Consider the following 20,067-nt stretch of genomic DNA (forward strand, 5'->3'; position numbering starts at 1 on the left):
GTTGAATTTCATGTTGTGGTGGGGGAATATCCATGCAGTTCGGATAGCCTGTGTGGTCTAACATTTTCCACGGTTAATACCTTTGTAGATTGGCACCGCTGAGTGTATGGTGCCGCAAAAAGATCTAGATAATATAAAACAAAGATTCCAGTTGCATCTCTTCTGTCGCACACGGACGCACCAAAACAGCTTTCATTTCTTTGTTTTTGGTCCCAAAAATAGCACAATGCATTCGTAAAAATCCCGAGATATTATATTCGCCATAGAACACAAAATAAAAAATGAAACGCGGCAATTTAGCCTCAACCAACGTCCGAAAGTGCGCCTAAGCAGGCTTCAACAGCCCACTGACTAGGAAACCCACAGCACAACTTAGTCGGGCGACACTGACGTACACTCTCAAAACCTGGGACGCGCGCTGTAAATCGCTCCGTTCGAGACTGCCGCTGGAAAGGTCTAGAGAGGAGGCTATGGCATGGGCAACACTGCCTGGTATACGAACTCGAAGCGCTCGGAGAGATGGCATGAAACTACGTCAGAGCAGACGGCCTAAGGCCTAATTGCGTGAGACGTCGCCTTGAACGCAATGCGCCACCCCTTTCCTTGCAGAGTCACGCGGTCACGCCACGCTGCCCAGTCAACATATCGTTAGATCAACGGGGTGCCGAATGCACATCCGTCGGCGTTCGACATCGAATATAAAAAAAGCGCGCGTTTTTTTGTTTTCGTTATGACATTTTTGTTAGCTGTTTTCGTCTTGTTTACAAAAGTTGCGTCATTGTGTCAATCGTGCACGCCCATTTGCCTTAGATGTCACAACTGCATACCAATGTCGTTGTAATGTTGCGTCCCTTGGCTCAAAAGTAATTACACCATAGACCCGACTGCGAGTAGCCGTGTTCCGATTTCCGAACGAGAATGATCTTCGTGATGCTTGGATATGGGCGACTCCGTGGGACCAGAGCCGTATATGTAGAGAGTTTGGTCAATGGGAGGCGCGGGCAGAGCCAGGGCGTGCGGCAGACTCGGAAAGGGGGCTGGGCATGCTCTCTTGACCAACCAGAAGCCGAAAAAAATCCCCTAGTGGTGGTAGCGAGAAACAGTTCTGAGCCGATCGATCATCAAAGATCTTTGTTCGTATATGGTTTTAATAAGTGCGTAAGAGTGAAGTGTATTAACTCTTTGTGGTTGAAAATAGGGTGCACGTGTTGTTTTCATCATGATCATGCAAAAAGATGTAAGAAACGAATGCGCCGCTCAACTCTGTTTTGCGCGGACAGAGTGTGACCGCTCTGACGGCAGATTCCCGGCCCTCGGCGTTTGGCGTACGGATTATGTCGATCGTTCCGCTAGTCGCATTCTTCCACCCTCATTTTGGATGAGCGTGATTGAAACATCACGTGTACCATATTTTCAGCCATCGAGGGTTACTCCAATGCAGTTATCAGGTTTGTTTCTCGCGACCACCACCAGGGTATTATTTCCGGCTTCTGCTTGGTCACATTCGAATTTATGAAGACGCCCTGGAACACGCCCAGCCCGCTTTCGGCCAATGGCGCCTCCTCATTTGTCTCCTATACTTCCCAACGAATGGCCAAACTCTCTACATATACGGCTCTGCGTGGGACAACCTCGTCGTCTCGAGCCACACCAGTTTGGGAACTCCCTCTTTTTTTCTAGTCATCGTTTGCTCTTGCAGAAATCACACGATGTAGAAATGTAGTCAAACAAGCGTGGAAATGAAAATGAGAGTAGCTTCTCAAAAATTAGCGTTTCGATATTCGAGAAGCTTCACGTGGTTGGGTCCTTACCGAAACCAACACGCGCAACTTTATCTGCTTTGTCTGTACGACTACTGTCGTTTAGCGCGCCATTATGGGGTTTCAACAGTTTTCAGAGGTTTTTCAGTTCGGTAAATTACTAAAGCTCACTACATTCGCTCGTTTGTTATCTGTCGTAGCCTCTTCGATCGCACTTGCCGTTGCTCGCACGAAGACGCTTGTATTTCCTAGGTGTGCAAGCTTAATTGCTCACACGATGAAGTGATTCGGGAGAATTCCCGTGTCGACGACAATACTGGGGGCCTGTTGGCTGCGCCACTGAATTGCAGGCGCCTCAGTCCTATAGCAGTTTCGCCAAAATTCCCGGGGTGCCCGATCAACATGTCAACTGTGAGAAAAGACCCGAACTGAAAGAGGAAGCGAATGAATTCGGCTACTTTGCAAGACGCTGTTGCAGAATTGTTGTTTGGGTATGGCCTATGATTGTGCATCTGTGGTTGTCTGTGATAAAATTTGCTTGCTCAAGCCTTTTGAAGTGCAGGCTACGAAAACACGAGAGTTGTTCTAAAGGTGAGAAATACCCCCTTTATTACTCAAGCTTCTCATGTGATTGAGAGGCAACGCGAGGAAACACACGTATAAATCTAAACAATAGAAGCCATAATGTGTTAGACCCTACAATAGAGCACCACCGCTGTACAGCCTTCTACGGTTATAAAAAAAGTCTCTTTGTAGCTTACGTCGTGCGGCAAAGCCACTATAACGAAGACAAGCTGGGTCAATTAGAGTGGTTTTTTTGTCGTTTGTTTCTTAAGCAGGGCATGTGCTATTCAATTTCTGCAATCCTTTAAACTCTCACGGTTAGTGAGAGTTTAAAGAAAATAAAGAGTGGAGTGTTTTTTTATATTAACGTGCAATTTCGTTATTGAGAAAAATGACGTGCGCTTCTGCATTAAAAGCACAACTAATATTGTGCTGTTAATTCTATTATATTTTGCGTCGTTTTATATAAAGTTGCCAAATAATTTGTGATTGCATGTGTCTCTAAAATGTGTTCATTTTAACGAGATTAATTTTTTTGACATACATCTTTTTTATTTTTAATATTTTTTTTGCGTACTGCTGCAAAAATGTCATAAACTAAATAGAAAAAAGAAGATTACTACGGAAGAAAATTGGCTTCTCATATTGCTGAATGCTCCTCCCTAGGACATGGCTTTAGCATATATTTCTGTGACATAAAGATATAGAAAAAAATGAACTGCACTACTGTTGCACGATCAGACGTCGAAACACTCTTCAGTCTTTCTTAGTAAGAACTAAACAAAGTCGGAATTTTCTTCGACTAATTTTTTATTTCATTCTACGCACACAAGCTGGACAACAAAGGCAATGGCCTATTTTCCCCGTCGTTTGCATGCCTACAAAAGTACCCACCACCATCTGGGATACGCGTAAGCGCCACGATGCTCAACTCGAGGGGGTGTGGTTTAGGCCTTTTCTGCTCCTGCATTGTTGCATATGTTCTTGTCGTACATCAGATCCTTTGGATATCCACATGCTGATATGAAGGCATAGCGGCAAGTGGTGGGAAGACTTTTGAATATTTCTTCTGCGGGGTTAATCTTTTCCTTTTCTGCTGTTGAAGCTTGTTTGCCATCACCAGCTACTTTTCTAGGATTCTTTTTTTCGGCGCGTCGCAACACTTTTTTCAACTCTGATTCCTTTAGCCAAAAGTCGCATCCTGAAAAAAAAAGGTTAATGGGATGATCATTAGTTACTAACATTTTGGGGACAGTAATGCAATACCCCTTTGGGGCTCTTAAGAGGTACTAAAAATCAATAAATAAATTAATTGCCACTTTAATAAGGACAGCACACAGGGTGTTTCAAAGAACGCTGTCGAAATCGCTCCTCACTGGCAAATCGCTATGTGCGCTAAGGAAAAAAAGCTGGTATCAAAGGACTAATGGCAGCATTTCGTCCTCTGAACTGAAATTTTGCTCCCCGAAATGACCATCTATTTTAAGCTAGGTACCTTGTGCAAACGCATGGGGACTAACTGCGCTCAACTGGGACTAACCGAAAGGCGTGCGCGAGCAAAAGCAGCCATTAGTAATTCTCGGACAGGGTGCATCTGTGTCTTTTAATCCCCGAAGGCGAACGAAATGATCGCTAAGAAGACAGCTGATATTTTGCTCGTCTTGGGGATCGGCGCAACTCAGCTCAGCACGGCTGAAAGTGTTAACCAAGACTGGCGAATTTCTTTGACGTGAACGATCGTTCAGACATTACATGGTACACTGACCTTCGAGCGCTATGGGGATGTGAGTTAACGATTGTGTTTACTCACGGACCAAACTATCTCGTCGCAATTTATTGGTACTTGACAAGTTCCATTGACGCAATTTGCCCCGCGCAAACATATCAGCATTTATCCAAACAGAACACCTCTGAGTACTAAAACATTAATGTTTTCGTTTCAAATTACACAACTTCAAAAAGTCTGTAGAAGACTATAAATCCTTTCAATCGATCCTAAGTGTTGAGCTCAATGCGCTCTGACATTCTCGGACCTGTTGCGGAAGGTAAACCGTCTTGACATTGGTAATGCATAAAAGCATTTTTGGAGCGTACGATGGACGATTAAACATAATTTACGCTCGTAACATGCTGAAATAACAGCTGTGACAAACTGTAGACTATAAAAAAAATCGTCAGCATACGAATTGATTTCTGGCAGAACGGAACAAAAGCCAATGTTTGGAAATTGTTGTCAACTCATCGCGTTTTCGACAGTGAACGGGCTGCGATAGCAATCATGAGTACAGCAATACAGGCAAATTTCTAATGTCTAATAAACCGCATTTTTCTTTCACTGTGGAATATCGTTCAAGCATCACCGGTAGGACGTAGCACGTATTGCCGTGTGACACAAATCACAGTGCATTATAGTCGGTTCTCCCTTTATTTTACGACACAAGCCTTCGAACACACTTTTACCAAACCTGAGAATTTGTCCACTGAACCCTGTAAAACAGCGGCGAGCTCTCCGAGCTGTTTCTTTATCGGTTAGGCTCAGCGGGTTTACCGACTCGAGATGAGCGATCTCGTAAATGCACTCGGAATACTTCTCACTTCGAGCTTTTCTGTCAAGGTCACAAGCGAATGTCGTCCCGTCCGTTGTAATCCTCGCCCCGTTGAACGTATACACACTTTCAACACTTTGTGGAACCCGATATCCGTCGCCGTCATGTTTTACCCCGCAGGCCGCTACCGCCGCGATGGTCAACAAAACCACGTGATACGCGTTCAAGTACCACGTGGCGCCGCTCCGCACTCCGACGGTATATCAGCCCCGAGCGGGAACGATTAGAGCGCCGCGGTCGCTCGATGATGACGCAGGGATAAGTATCACGTGACGAGGCCGGATATTTTCTCCGCTTTGCTTTACTTTGATTGTGAGCTTTAGCTATTAGCATCTGGAACTGTCCGCTAAAGGCTGATTCGGACACTTGCGTCGAGTCCGACCAAGTACATCTTCAACGTACAGGTTGCCATGGGAACCTGTACGTTGCAGTTGTACTCGAGTATAACGCAGCTGTTGGCATGGCAATGCACAGGTTGCCATGGCAACAGCTGCGTCCGCTCCAACAAAACCGGTTTGCACCCGGTTTTGTTGGAGCCGACGCAGCTGTCGCCATAGCAACCCTCGAACCAGGTCAGACTCACGGAAATGTTTGAACCAACCTCAAAGAGGCACTAACCCCCCTCCCCCGCCCCTTTCTTCCCCCAATTTCGTTAAATATTTTGCCACGAGAGTTTTTATAGTGTCAGAGTACTACCCAATCAATATTTTGACACATCGTCGCGTATATGTTTAATAAAGTAAACAAACGCAACTGCTCGAAACCGAAACTGGACTGGCGAGGAAGAAGGAATATAGAGGATAAGAGAGTTAGCAAAAATCACGTGGCTGTGCAACTTTTTTTTTTTTTTTTTCAGTCAACGCATTTGCAGTTTTTAAGTAGTCACAAAAAATGGTCATCAATTTTTTCTCTTTTTGTAGTGAGTGTGTGCCTTCGATGACCCACGACTTTGATTATCTTTGATGGAAAATTCTACACCATAGAAAACGGTACGCGACAACGAAAAAGAGAGTGAGCTCTGCTCAAATCGGCCAGTTTTCTACCGGCTATCTTCGGGCGGAAAGAAAACGAGTTTCGAGCCTCGAATTGTGTTCTGGTTAGTTGAGCTCTCGTATCTCATACACAATTCAAAACATTAGCGAGCAGAAATACCCTTTCAGTGTCTTTTTAAGTGTATTTGTTTTGCAACCACGCAAAACGTGCGTAGGACGAAACCTAAAAACAAATCTAAATATGCCGAGCGAAGCGCTCGGAAGTTGTGTGCAAGTTACGATGCAATCCTACCATAGCTTCATGGTCGCCAGCACGGCTCGGATACTTCACAGTGGAAACAAGCGAGCATACGTTTACGTGCTCTTCACGCATGTCCCGACTTCAAGTTGTAAACGAAAGGAAATTCGTACTCAAAACCACAATTCTCGGCGAAAGCAGCTCGATTAGCGGATTCCGGAAGCAACGACGACAATCCCGACGACGGCCACTCAAGTCGGTTGGAAAGCCTAGCAATGTCGGTCCAAAGGACTTGCAAGTCGCTCGTCGCTCCCTGCCTTTAACGACCAGCGGCATCGTTAATAAATGTATATGTTCGTGCGACACCTTTCTTTTTACGTGGACCCAATCTATGAATAGTTTGAACCTTGACCTAGATCTTCCGCTTAGAAGGTGAGTCTGATCTCTTCGTTTTCCCCTCTTCATTTTTGGAGTGTTGTGCTGCGGTGGCGGACGTACTCGTCACAGTAATACACTAATCAATTCTATTTGCTGCTTTCTTTGACGTAAAGCTGAAATAACTACGCTATTGGTTACCCTCGCATCATCTGGTACGTAGGCATTATTTTTTTGTGTGTGTCTAAAACCACATGAACAAACTACGAAAAAACAAAACAACCGGCGACCGGAATGCCAAGTTCAATGCTTGCTCGGCCATCTTCGCGATTGGTTTCTATATTTGCTGTTTGTTTGCGACAGGCTGAAAAAAAAAAGAAGAAAAATTGTTAGAGAACTATGCTGCCAGAATTCACGTCTTTAGTCACTTGACAAATCACTGAAGCCACGACGACAACCTGCTCTGCTGTGGTCAGTACGATTACACGAAACTGGGTCAGCTGGGTCCTGTTCCGTAGGCCGGGACGCAACTGTTGTCGCGCTGCTTGCATTTAATTTTGATGGGATGTGAAACCAAAGAATTAGGTCAAAAGCAACCCGTAACTCTCGTTGAAATTAACGAACCAAACATAAATTGTAAACGATACACCTCAAAAATTTGCTACCAACAAAGGGGAGAAGGGGTCACGCTACAACGTCAGGTGTTGCCTAGCTACTACTTCAGGAGAAGAAGCCGCCAGATGTTGCCACCCCATCTTATTGGGGAGGGGGGGGGGGGGGGGGTGAGGTGGAGGCGATGACAATGCCAGGTAAAGAAAGAAAGGGCGTGCACTATAAAGGCGGAACGGGAGAAGGGACAGAAGAGGGCGAGAGAGTGGTGCCCTTGGAAAGAACCTGCCGATCAGGCTACCGCACACTCCACCTCCAATTAGTCCGAGGGGTTTAAATGCAAGGGCTTAAAAGTTAGTCCTGGCAGTCCATCTCTGAGAGTCTAACGGGAACGGAGCAAGGGTTGCTCTCGTCCCCGTCAGTCTCCTAGCGGAGCAATGGCAGTGACAGCGCGTTTAGTCCCCTGAGGGACTAAGTCGCGCTCCATTTTTTCTTAGAGTTAAAGAGCTTGATGTCATATTCGTCTCTGTCAAGGGGTGCAATTAGAAAAAAAAGAAACGTTTGGATACGTTTTAAATTACTTGTGATCAACTGCATTCCAAATTAGTACATTTCAATGTATGGTTTCAATTGGAACTCTTTTGGGCATCATCAACAACTACTAAATCAGCTCAATTCACAAGAATAAAAGAATGCACAGCGTTTTACAGCGTTAGAAGAGGAACTCAATTTGGACACATCGTAAGGTGGTCCGAATATTTACAAAAAAGCGTACAAGGAACCTAACCGACTTTTACAATCAAATGAAACATTGCTTTGTACAAGAGGAGGTCGCTACCTCGGTTGAAGGCCACAAAGACGTGTGAAAATTGCGGGAGACGTGTGCTGCGTGGGGCATGAGGTTGTCCTTTGAATTCCATCTCTCTGTGACAGATGGTATATACCATCTTTGTGGCACTGGCAAATATGGCATATATATAGCAAATACCATCTCTCTGTGAGCGATGGCATATAAACAGCTGTGCCAATAATGTTTAATCTTAGTGATGTACAAACTAGCTCAAAATCCCACTTAAGTACAGTTTAGTAGCTGCGATTTAAACGCTTTGTGTTTGGCCCCCTCTTCTTCGGTCGTCTCTAGTTTTTTTTCAAGCATGTGAGAAGCAAACAACTTAAATGTGCCATCCAGATTCTTTTTTTTTCTTCATTTCACCTTGAATTTATGATGTAAAATGAATGCGAGGATTACAGGTCAATTATGGACATAAATATGCGCGTGAAGATCGGATGCAGATACAATAATTTAAAGCCATGAGGATGCGGTTCGGGTACATACAAAATCCACGTATAAGAATGGGATGCGAGTGGTTAAACGGTTACCTACACAGGGTTCTACTTTTGTGTGTGCTCTAAAATACGGGTGGAATTATTATATATCTTGGCTTCATTCGCTTCTGACTACCGCCAGTAAACTTTCTTTGGTCTTTTATATCTTTATGAGTACAATATTTTTGTATTAAGTATAGTTTTAACGGGCTTACCTTCACTGAGAAAAGGAGACCTGAAAATATTGCACGACGGCTGGCTGTAGACTACATAGAAGTCAAGGTAATCATATCCTTCCTCAGGTTCCGTTTCATCAGAATCACCTTCCACAGCATCTTGTGCGGCCCTCACTGCGTGCGAAGAAAACGTTTCTGCGTACCGCCGCAAACTTTCGGATGGCAGAAAAATTCAGAATAGTGGTAGCCTATGAAAGCTGAACTTACCCATATCCGATAGCGGCAAGCTTGAGGAATTGCAGGAGTAATCACCATACTCGATGTACATGTTGCTTCCCAGAGGGGTTGGTGCAATTGGAATGTCTAGTTTTACGGCGAAAACAAAGTATATACGTGTAGATTATGGTTGAAAAAAATATTTTTGGTATTGTATGGATAAAATAGCCTAGTCTCACGAATCCAAACTGTTAATAAACAATTCTTCACCAAGAAAGTATACGACGTAGAACAAAGTGTGAGAGACAGCAGAGGCTTTATTTTTGACATTTAAAGTAGATCCTGCTCTATTTCAAGTGTAGAAAAATGCAATTTAAAAAGCGCAGGCTCTGCTCGAAACGTCAAAAAAAAGAAAAGCCTCTTCTGCCGCTCACACTTTTTAATAGTCTCATGAAGTAGAAAACACTATTATACTTGAAAGCCAACAAACATAATTATCGTTTTGTTCAGGAAACTGTGTCTTAAAAACTAATGGTGGGTAATTGGATATACAGGGATCGATTGATAAAATGAAACCCGGTTTCCCGGCCCATATACACAAACCACGCATAATAGACCGCTGAAACTTCGTCGGAATATGAAGAAAGCAGTGGGGATGTGGTGCTAAAGTTTGGGAACGCCTTACCAGGATCAGAATATCTAAAAGAAAGAAGAAATTTCAGGATACGCCGACGTCTTTCTAAGCCCAATTTCATCAAAACAAGACGTGATAAATGTGAGCGCCTGTGGCATTTACAATGGTACAACAACCTTGACAGCAAGAAAGCAAACAATATTCCCTTTCTTGTTGACGAGTTCGTTTTACAGAAATAAGTACTACAGGAATCAAAAATATTATTTCTTGTTTTGGCAAGATTAGGCTTATATGAACGTCGGCTCACGGAGGGAGTTGGAATTTTTTTAAAGAATTATTGTAAGCGGGTGATGTCATGCTCCCAAACTTTTATATCCTATATCTCCATCGCTAGTGGCATAATATGAAGGACTTCCAGCTCACTGTAATGCGCAGTTTGTTTATGTCAGCAGTAAAACTTGGTTTCATTTTCTTTGATAATATTGGTACGTTATTTCACAATTTCTCTAGATAACAATCAGTATATAGTTACGCTTAATAACCGAAGTTTTTTTTCCAGACAATATGAGAAATATGTCATACATTATGAAAGAAAACTGAAACTCGCATAATATTGTTTTCTTCGTTTTTTTACAGCAGCCGCAAGACCTTAGGTGTAAAATGCACGATACAATATTATTGTTAAACGTTTTTTACGTTTACAAATTATCAATATACTCTCCCCGTTTGGACTTGAAGAGGTATTACATGGACTTTAAAGTCATCTGGTTAGCATTACGTTAGTGTTTGTATCTAAATTATTTAAAAAGAAGTCAGGCAAACTGGCTTATGCCGTTTAACCCCTGACACACGATGTTGAACCGAATTTACTTATTGAAAGTATGTTCAAACGTTTTTTCATAACAATTAGTTCAATATGTTTAATATGCAATATTTATTGTATTATGATATACCCGAATACATAGACCTGGGAGGTTTTATCCAACCAGGTATTTTTATTAATATATAAATCATCACATGATTTTTGTCAGTATATAATTACCTGTAATAACTATCACAATACAGTCCGCTTCGGCCTAAGATTTGTGTTGTACCTAAATGGAAGCCTAGATTTTTTAACAATGTTAGCCTAAGCAGGCGAGGATTATTAAAATGCTGTTTAGTATTTTTTGGTAAAGATTTAAGATGACTTTCCGCCTCTAAAGTATCCCTATTACCCTAACTAAAAGTAAACCACTGTATGAAGTTCGCATTCCAAGTAGCGACTGCCACCAAGTGTGCTGGTGGCACGCAGCCGGAATTTTGTTTCGGGGGGGGGGGGGGGGGGGGGGCGCCCATGACAAAATGCTGTATGAGGCGGAGGGGGGAGAGGAGGCCCCAGCAAAATGGAAGAGTTCGGGGGGGCTACGTGCCTTCCATGAACCTAGCGTAAAATTATGCTTTCTTGTCACTGATGTCTGTCATTCGTTTGAACTGGAATTCTGCCCTCTGCATCATGTACCACCTCGGTCATTCCTATCGGTCAAGTGAACCTACAGTGGAAGATAGCGAGATCAACTTTTACAGAGCATGTCCCTGTTCCTACGCCATTGGCTGGTAGAACACGTTTTGTAATCACTCCCTCAATTCTGCTCATTTCATTATATCTCGAGTGTCTCTGTGCTTCTCTCCGTACAAGGTAAAAATGCTTACAATACAAGGTGGAACGAATTATTTGATTGAGAAACGCGTAAATGACTGCGCATATCTCATGTACCATAAATATAGTTAGAGTAAATAGTTAGTTACACTGCTCCTATTTTATCACTTTGTATGGGTCATTGTTCATATTTCGTCCAAGTTATACGCAGACCAGGAAATATGTTTTAGAAACATTCAGTGAAAGAAGTGCTTCAGAATATATTGTTTCCCACGCAGAAATAAAGGAAAAACCCTCCTGTGTGCACTCCAGTTTATTCATTTCAATAGTTTCAGGGAATTGTTTTATGAGCTTAGATTTATAAGACAAAATCATACGTCTGCTAAAAAAATATTGAATCATAAATTTTAAAGTCACCTACCGCTCCAACCTGCACGTATGACGTTTTCCAGTTTGTAACCGGTTTGATTCAGAGCTCTTACTTGGTACTCCAAAGACTCGCTGAAATAGAAAAATTTCCTTTTTATTCTAGTACAAAAATAATTGATGCAAAAACAAAATATTATTGCTTAGCTACTTCAAATTTATGCCTTCTATGGTGCCTAAAACACTTCTGCGAAACTATTGGTGGTCGTTTCCTTAAAGTGTCTGTTCAATTGTTTTCTGCCGACGTTACAATTGCGTCTCAATTTCGACTGAGAGAGAAGCTACAGGCCGCCTGTACAACTGTAGCTTGCCCAGCAGTCGGCCAATCTAGAGAAACTCAGGCACGCTTCACAGTGTTTCGAGTAACGACGTTGACGTCCTCTGTATCCTTTGAGCTTGAAGTAGATTTCCTTTACAAGACAAACACCAGACAGAAAATGGAACACGCTGAGATATCTCTACAAAATCTTCAAATAAAAAGCCATAAAAAATGTACCTCACGAGATTTGCAAATACGGTTTCCTTAAAAGCACATTTTTATTCCTGCTCAGTAACATCTCCCCTTTGCTCCCTTCCCCTTTTTGTTGTTTTATTCGTGTGGATGTGTGTTTTTTAATACTGCATAGAAAAAAATTAGTCACGTTCAGGTTTTCGCGCGATATTTAGTTCGTTTTTAGAACATGTATTTAAGCATTTTTTTCAGTTGGGCTATTCGTTTTACCTATAATAAGAATGATGGCGTTGGAGGTCCTTTCTTCAGAAGCCTTGAAGACGACGTTAGGAGCCATTTTATGAAGACTTCAATGCATCGAATGTATCAGTGGGAGAATTCTTTCCAGCTCTATAGTTATGGTTTCTTGGTTAAATCCGGATAAATTCAAGTACCATTTCACTATTATAATGCTTGGAATAGGCGGAAAATAACAGATTTCGTTTTAGCTTCCCGTGGACCATATGCAGGTATAATTTGGCACAAAACTGTGGATTTTGTTTTTAGAATATATTAGTCAATTAATTTTTTATTTTATTTTAAGAATATATTGCCCAAACTCTCCGTTACACACGAAAATACGGTAACATTCCTAACCGATACGTCCACTAAATTCGAACTGGTGCAATATTTGTTTTTGGTGAAAATAATTGAATAGCGGCTTTCGCTTTTTTTTAAGAACAACGGGTATTTTTGTTAGTATGAACAAACTAGCAAATCATAAGGCACATCAGTGACAAATAGACGGCGTAAGTCAAAATTTATTCCTCCAATGGGAAAAAAAAAGTCATGGCTTTGCCACTTGAGATTTGGTTAATTATTTTATGTAGAAATTTTGCAACTGTCATGTAGCAAAGGTTAAGTTACAGTTTAGAAATCGATCAGCATTTTTCAGCCACAAAGCCGTCAAAAAATGAACAGGTGTTTTCTACTGCATCATCTAATCTTTTCTAAAACCCAACTTTTATGCACGATATTCCAATTCAACCAAAGATCATATGTTCTAGTGAAGCTTTTTAACATTTGAACCCTCTTCAAAACATGAGTTGATTGCAAATACTTACTTTTGTTGAGCAGTCTTGTTATAATACGTTCTCGTGAAATTTGAAATTTTTAATGACTGATCGTGGACGGTTGCTGTAACTCGGACACAAGTAATATTTGGTTCGTGGTTTTTTGAGCGAAACAGTAGGATAAATGATTCATCATGTGTTTTACTAATAGCCTGAAAAATAAAACAAATATTTTTATTATCAGAGTATAATAAATAGCTTGAGAATTGTGTTTTAGCTGTCATTGTTTATGAATGCATCCGGAATCATTATTACGCATCGACACCACAAGATGTTCATGCGATGCTTAAAGCTGACCTACAGCCTTATGTATTTCGCTGCACTCTCATACGCCACTGTATGGCTATAGCTAAATCTGCTCAGATATTATAATTCAATATTTTCATGGGGAGAACAACGGAATGGGACTTCTCTTTTCTCTAGACTGATGCGTGCCATACGCTATAATTCGACGAGAGAAAAATAGTAATCTTATGCGCAATATACTTACACCTAAAGTAAGCAAAGAAACGGAGATTTATATTTGCAACGTTTGTTTCAACAAGAACCTGACAACCCCGTCGGACGCAATAATAGACTGCACAACCACGTATTTATAACCACGAAACGGACGATGACATTCACTAAATTTGCACTTCTCGCGACAATTCAGTGATTCCCGAAACACATATTCCTTTAACGTATGTCCTCCTGCCCTTTGCAGCAAAGTTCATTCTCCAGCGGATGTAGAGCTCGTCGAAATACTTCTGGAATCCAGTCTTTGTGATTATAATCAGTTCATCTAGCGTCGCGTTCTTCATTTCCCTTCTCGAGTAATAACTCCATTGAGGTAGACGCGCGAGCTCTTGAAAGAGGGACAAGCTGCCGAACCAAGACCAAAGGAGCACAATGTGTATGATATAATGTCTGATTTTGTTCTGTCTCTACCAGTTCAAAAATATGATAGCACCAAAGGCTACATCTTGGAAGGTAACTATATAAACCTACTCCAATTTCACTAAATATTATCCTTAATATTTGTTGCAAAAAACAGATATCTTTTTTTCATCAAACAGTAGCTTTTAAATACATTGTCGCAGTTATTGTTCCTAGGACTTTTCCGGGGTCTTAAATTCCTTACAATGTGTTTCACTATTGGGCGCACAGCTAAGCTATATATAATTATACTGTGTTTTCTATAATGATGAGCATCAGAATTTTACAAAATACAGATGTTGTTCACATTAGAAAAACAAACTAAGAGTTTTATATTCCAGATAAAGATAAGCAATGCCCCATGTTGAGCGCTGAAAAGCCCGCCATATTGACCGTTTTCCCTATTATCACAACCTCCTTAGAAGGAAATTTTAATATTTCAGCACATACTTAGACAACAATAATAATATATTGAATCAACCATGAAGAAGGTACACAAAAAAGGGACGAAGACATTTGGCAGAGAACGATTGCCTGTAGGGAGCAGTCAGTGGGCAGGCAGCGAGCAGAGCCGCCTTTCCTCAAAACTGAGATAGGCGATGTAACTCCTGACGCAGGCATTCCAGACATTTCTCTGAAAGCTCCAGGGCAAAACAAACCGCTAGAAGGTATGTACATTTTCATTAAACACTTCACTAAAAGAAGTTGTTTTTAATTCCATAAAATTTCTTGTTTCTACCGGATTTTTGTCACTCCTAGCAGCTTCACCAGGGACGACAAAACGCAAAAGGGCTTCAGCAGAAAACTTCCTCTCATGGAGACGTTCAGTAAATTCTTTTTTAACTCATTTCGCATCAAATAGGAACAGGGATCACAGGAATTTATGAAAAACATAAATTCAACGTTATTACAATTGAAAACACGTCAACAAGTCGTGATTATCCATCGCTATAATTTGCGCACTGTGAATTTTAACGCTATCATTTATTGGTAATGTGAAAAATAAGTGTTACTTCCCTCCCATATATATATATATATATATATATATATATATATATGGGAGGGAAGTAACACTTATTTTTACATGTATACATATATATATATATATATATGGGTGGTTTCATCTCAAATCGTGCAGGCAAAAAGGGTCGAATTTTTAATTTCGATGAAAAAAATATATGTTATGGCGCCGTTCTTAAAAACGCAGTCACCGCAGACCGCAAGTTCGTCGGATTTTTTGTTCGCGACTTATGAATTTTTAAAGAGGCCGCGGCGAAAAGCAGTGTTTTTCACACCCGTCGTGGGTCGGATGTTTCGCTTGATCTCCCGCCGTGGATTTTCAGTCCACATTATATTATCTTTTTTAAAGCACTCTGTGGACACATTTAAAAGGCTCCAATACCATAAAATAATTTTAGGCGTTTTGCTTTTTTTCTGTAAAAATGTCAAAAACGCCCCCTCGGTGAATTGTTGACGAACTTTGACAATTAATTACTGGCGATCTACTTGGGTTACATCAATACTTTTTGTGTCCACAGAGAGCCCAAAACACGTTCTTTATATGTATTATAAAATGACTTGGCTGTATAAAATATTCTTTCCGGTACGTTTACGTTAATGTTATGTGAAAACCAAAAAGTACCATATTTGAAATTGATTTTCTCAAAAAACCCATTTTTTATTTTTTTTATTTCTTGTTAAAATGTAGATGTGATAGTTGTCTACACGAAAATCAAGTCTAGAAAGTGTATATTTTGTTTGTATGTTTTTTATTTAGGCATCAATATCGTACAAAAACGTGTTTTTACGGCACGAAATGGACTTACGAATTGCGCGTCTTCACAAGCTTGGAAATAGATTTTTTTATTTTTTTCAACGTTTCCACATAAAAATGGAATACAGTATTTCCACCCTGTTATATTTATTGATTATTTAAATTTTATTATAGGCGGCAAGCTACATTGGAGGAGTTCCAAAAAGAGAAAGCAACACTTCTTAACAGACCAGCAGGTGTCGTAAATTTTTAACGTGTAGGAGTCGGCAGACGTCGTATTGATTCGGGGCCCTCATTGGCCTGCATGAACGTCCCGCCCTTTCGGAGCCAGCAGATGACCACGACCTTTCGCGCTCGTTGTGTTAGATAGGACGGCCCGTGACAGTAAAGCGTGCAGCGCACCCTGTGTCACGAGGAGTGAAGTGGTACGATTGTGTCGTTGACACGGCGAACAGTGACAGCCACCCAGGAGGAGTCAGTCAGAGTATTGCAAAAGGGAAAGCAAAGGAATCGTTGCCTGAAAGGATGAGGACACCGCGGCATTACAATATCGACGGTCAACAACTGTGCTGTCAGCCAAAACAACGCCGCGTGCGCGCTAAAACCGGCGGCGCGGGACACAAATCCCGCAGACGCACACACGAAGATGGGCAGGTTTCGTTAGGGATGTGGGGAAATTTGAAACCAGCCATCCGTGCATGCATGAAACGATACCGCCAGTTTGCCCCAGCTTCGAGCGCCCTATCCTTACCTTGAAACGGCCGTGCTCTCTCTCTCTCTCCGGGGAGATCCGATAGCACCGAAGGGTTATCTATTAAATTTGAGGAAGAAAACGAGAAGGGAGTGTTTAAGTTTAATTATCCCCACCAACCCGCTCGTTCTGTCCTTATAAAGGGTTATCTCTTTTGGAAACAGCAAAGCCCGGGGACTGACATTAAAACGAGCTTGTTGGTAAATATACTTGTGTTTGTATACTGCCCGGAGACTAGTTGGGTCGAAGTCAGCCTCCTTGTCAACTATAACCGTTTGTGAAGAGTGGGCTTCTCCCGAGATTAAAAGTCAGCGCCGGCTGACGTGTTCTTTTGAAAAAGGGAAGGGGAAAGAGAAAGTTTGAGTAACTGCAGAAACTACCTCGAAAGCTCCTCTCCCGATTTGAAGCTTCAGGCATAGTCTCGGTTACCTTCTCGCGCATCGCCTGCTCGACACTATTCTTCACTTTCTTTCGCACAGCCACTGTTCCTCACAGCCGTCGTGGATGTGCGTAATAGAGGAAAAAAACAGATTCGAGCATCATCTGGACGCCGTCATCCTGCCAGACTTCAGTGTCGTGGGACCGACTCGTGTGTGTTTCTTCGCCCCGCTGAACTTAGTTTCTCGGGTGCGTTTTTGAACGTTTTTTTTTTTTTCAATGTTTTTTTACTAACTGTTTGTTAGCCCTGTTCAGTTGTTGGGTTTATTTTGTCATGGCGTAGCGGCCTAGGCGGTGATTTAGAGAGCGTGTTCGCACGCATTTGGTTGCGTCCCATTTAGGGAATGCCCGGAGGAGTTGGTTTATGTTCTTGCCATGTGCGGCTGAGTTTTCCCGTCTTTATTAAATTATTGATTTTTTTTTTGTTTTACCTTTACGTGCCGTCGACTTCTTTGTCTGACTCTCCACCAGGCGTGGAGCTATCGCCTTGCCACCGCTCGAACCTAGATACTTTATTTTTTTTTTAAACGCAATTTTCGTTAAGATCGCAGTTGGGCAATTTAATTCCTATTTATTTATTTTTATTTCCTACCCCTCTCCATGACACACTCTCTGTGTGTTTCGGACCGTTTCTGTGTCACCACTTTTGTGTATTACGGAAGTGAAAGGACATTCCCTGGTGACCTGTGCGATGTGCGGTGAACAAACCCCCAGTGTTTGGTTTCGGAAAGAATTGTATATAACATATCGACGGATGTGGTGACTTTCTTTGTCTTAGTAATATGACATCTAATAGCTAGTCGTGCTAGTTTACTGTGAAAGGTTTATAAATCAAAACAATACAACGTCTGTGCCTTTTGGTTATTGAAAGTCTACTAGGCCTGCCGATTTGGTTAGATATGTATCTCGTGGTTCCCGCTCTTATCAAAACATACATAAATAATCAATACCACAAAATTCGTTTATAATTGATTACAAAATGCAGAAGAAAATTCAAGAAAACTTTTTCACAATTCATAGAGACGCATGGGTCGCAATGTCTGACTTAGGTCTTGCAAAACAAAGACGTCTTTTTTTCCGATATTGAGGCCTAAATATAAAACATACAAACAAAATATACACTTTCTAGGATTGATTTTTGTGTAGACAACTATCATATCTACATTTGAACAAAAAATAAAAAAAATAAAAAATGGGTTTTTTGAGAAAATCGATTTCAAAAATGGTACTTTGTGGGTTTTGCATAATATTAACGTAAACGTACCGCAAAGGATAATTTATACAGCCAAGTCATTTTATAATAAATATAAAGATCGTGTTTTGGGCTCTCCGTGGACATAAAAAATATCGGTGTAACCCAAGTAGATCGCCAGTAATTAATTGTCAAAGTTCGTCAATAATTGACCGAGGAGGCGTTTTTGACATTTTTACAGAAAAAAAGCAAAAGGCCTAAAATTATTTCATGGTATTGGAGCCTTTTAAATGTGTCCACAGAGTGCTTCAAAAAAGATAATATAATGTGGACTGAAAATCCATGGCGGTAGATCAAGCGAAACATCCGACCCACGACGGGTGTGAAAAACACTGCTTTTCGCCGCGGCCTCTTTAAAAATTCATAAGTCGAGAACAAAAAATCCGACGAACTTGCGGTTTGTGCCGACTGCGGTTTTAGAAACGGCGCCATAACATATATTTTTTTCATCGAAATTAAAAATTCGACCCTTTTTGCCTGCACGATTTGAGATGAAACCACCCATATATATATATAGATATATATATATGTATTTCGTTGATCACGTACCTTCCAGGCGCTCTGGAGAGGTCCAAGGGCAGGATCGTTAAGACACGGGTTGTTTTCAGGGTTTTTTGTGGTCATTTGTGTCTGCCAGGCACAAGTAGTGGCGATGCAAGTGAACAAAGCTGCGTACAGAAGACCCATTGGAACTGCTGCAACTATCATTTGAAGCTGTTCCGGGATCCTTTTCGTGCCGCTTTTATAGCTAAGATACGTAGACGTACTTCTTATTTTCCAAATACACTTCCAAATATTTCAAAATCGTAGGTGTGGCACGCCTTTGCTAAGGAGAAACAATATAGACTTTGCTGCTTATGGTTTTTGCGCAATTTCGCTGGTCATTTCTGCGAAACCTTACACCAAAATGTGTATTGTTGTTGTTGTTGTTTCGCAGTAAAGTGAATGGTGCTGGAATTACAGCCAGACCTTCAACACTTGTACATATAAGTTTCTGCTTATTCGTGACGTCAATTGGACCACGAACGACAACGACGAGCCATCGAATCCAACCAAATGCCACGTGAGCGTCACACAACCTTCGGGGAGGGTAGAGGGACGAGCGGGGTGCGCATGGTCACGTGATACTTTCGCCGCGCTCGATTGGTTGGAAGGGCTTGCGGCGTCCGCTGCGGTTTGACGTAAGTTAAAGGGTAGCGTAAAGGTTTTACACTACGCGCTATTTTGTAGAAATCTTTGCATCGGAAGAAACATAGAACACACGTAAATTAGTGTGAAACTGAAATAACTTTTGTGTAATTCCTATTCATATATTTCTAAAATCGCCATATAACGAATCTTCTAGACGTGAACATAACTAGAGTTACTGGCGAGGTTAGAACGGCAGGGATTAGCTTCGGGTGTCCGCCCTGCAGTGCGTGTTTCCAACTCTCCACAACGTTTAGGCGTCCCGTGCACCTCGATCTCGCGCTCTCAGCCAAAGCAAAGCGCAAGGCATGGACCGCATGCTGGAATCTGGGCGTTCGTAAGACAGGCCCCTTTCCGTTCTCATTTTGTCTGTGACTATAGACTGTTGTTATTTTCGGACCCTTAAGTATATCAAAGTCTTGACCGTAGGAAGTAAACAAAGAAACTGCCTAAAAGGGAGATAAAAAAAAGGAAAAGACGCCACGTTTACACGATATGGAAGAAAAACAGCACAATTTATGCGAGTGATTATTTATTATCTTGAATTTTCTGCCAAGTCATCTATTATTAGACTTCACAAGCGCTGCACCGTCGTCTGCATCGATCTTGTATAAAATAACATTAT

The 20,067-nt window shown here is 41.5% G+C and overlaps 1 protein-coding gene across 1 annotated transcript; it reads right to left on the minus strand.

Moving 5' to 3' along the window:
- Positions 1–3,271: 3,271 nt before the first annotated feature.
- On the minus strand, positions 3,272–18,941 carry LOC115331964. The gene is made up of 6 exons (XM_040214299.1): positions 18,804–18,941; positions 13,116–13,276; positions 11,557–11,636; positions 8,914–9,009; positions 8,686–8,820; positions 3,272–3,525 (listed from the first exon to the last, which is right to left on the minus strand). Exons 1-6 carry the CDS (start codon positions 18,939–18,941, stop codon positions 3,272–3,274), a joined length of 864 nt encoding a protein of 287 aa, XP_040070233.1.
- Positions 18,942–20,067: the final 1,126 nt, after the last annotated feature.

Source organism: Ixodes scapularis, unplaced genomic scaffold (assembly GCF_016920785.2).
Source record: "Ixodes scapularis isolate PalLabHiFi unplaced genomic scaffold, ASM1692078v2 PGA_scaffold5__190_contigs__length_132052651, whole genome shotgun sequence".
Lineage (NCBI taxonomy): Eukaryota > Metazoa > Arthropoda > Arachnida > Ixodida > Ixodidae > Ixodes > Ixodes scapularis.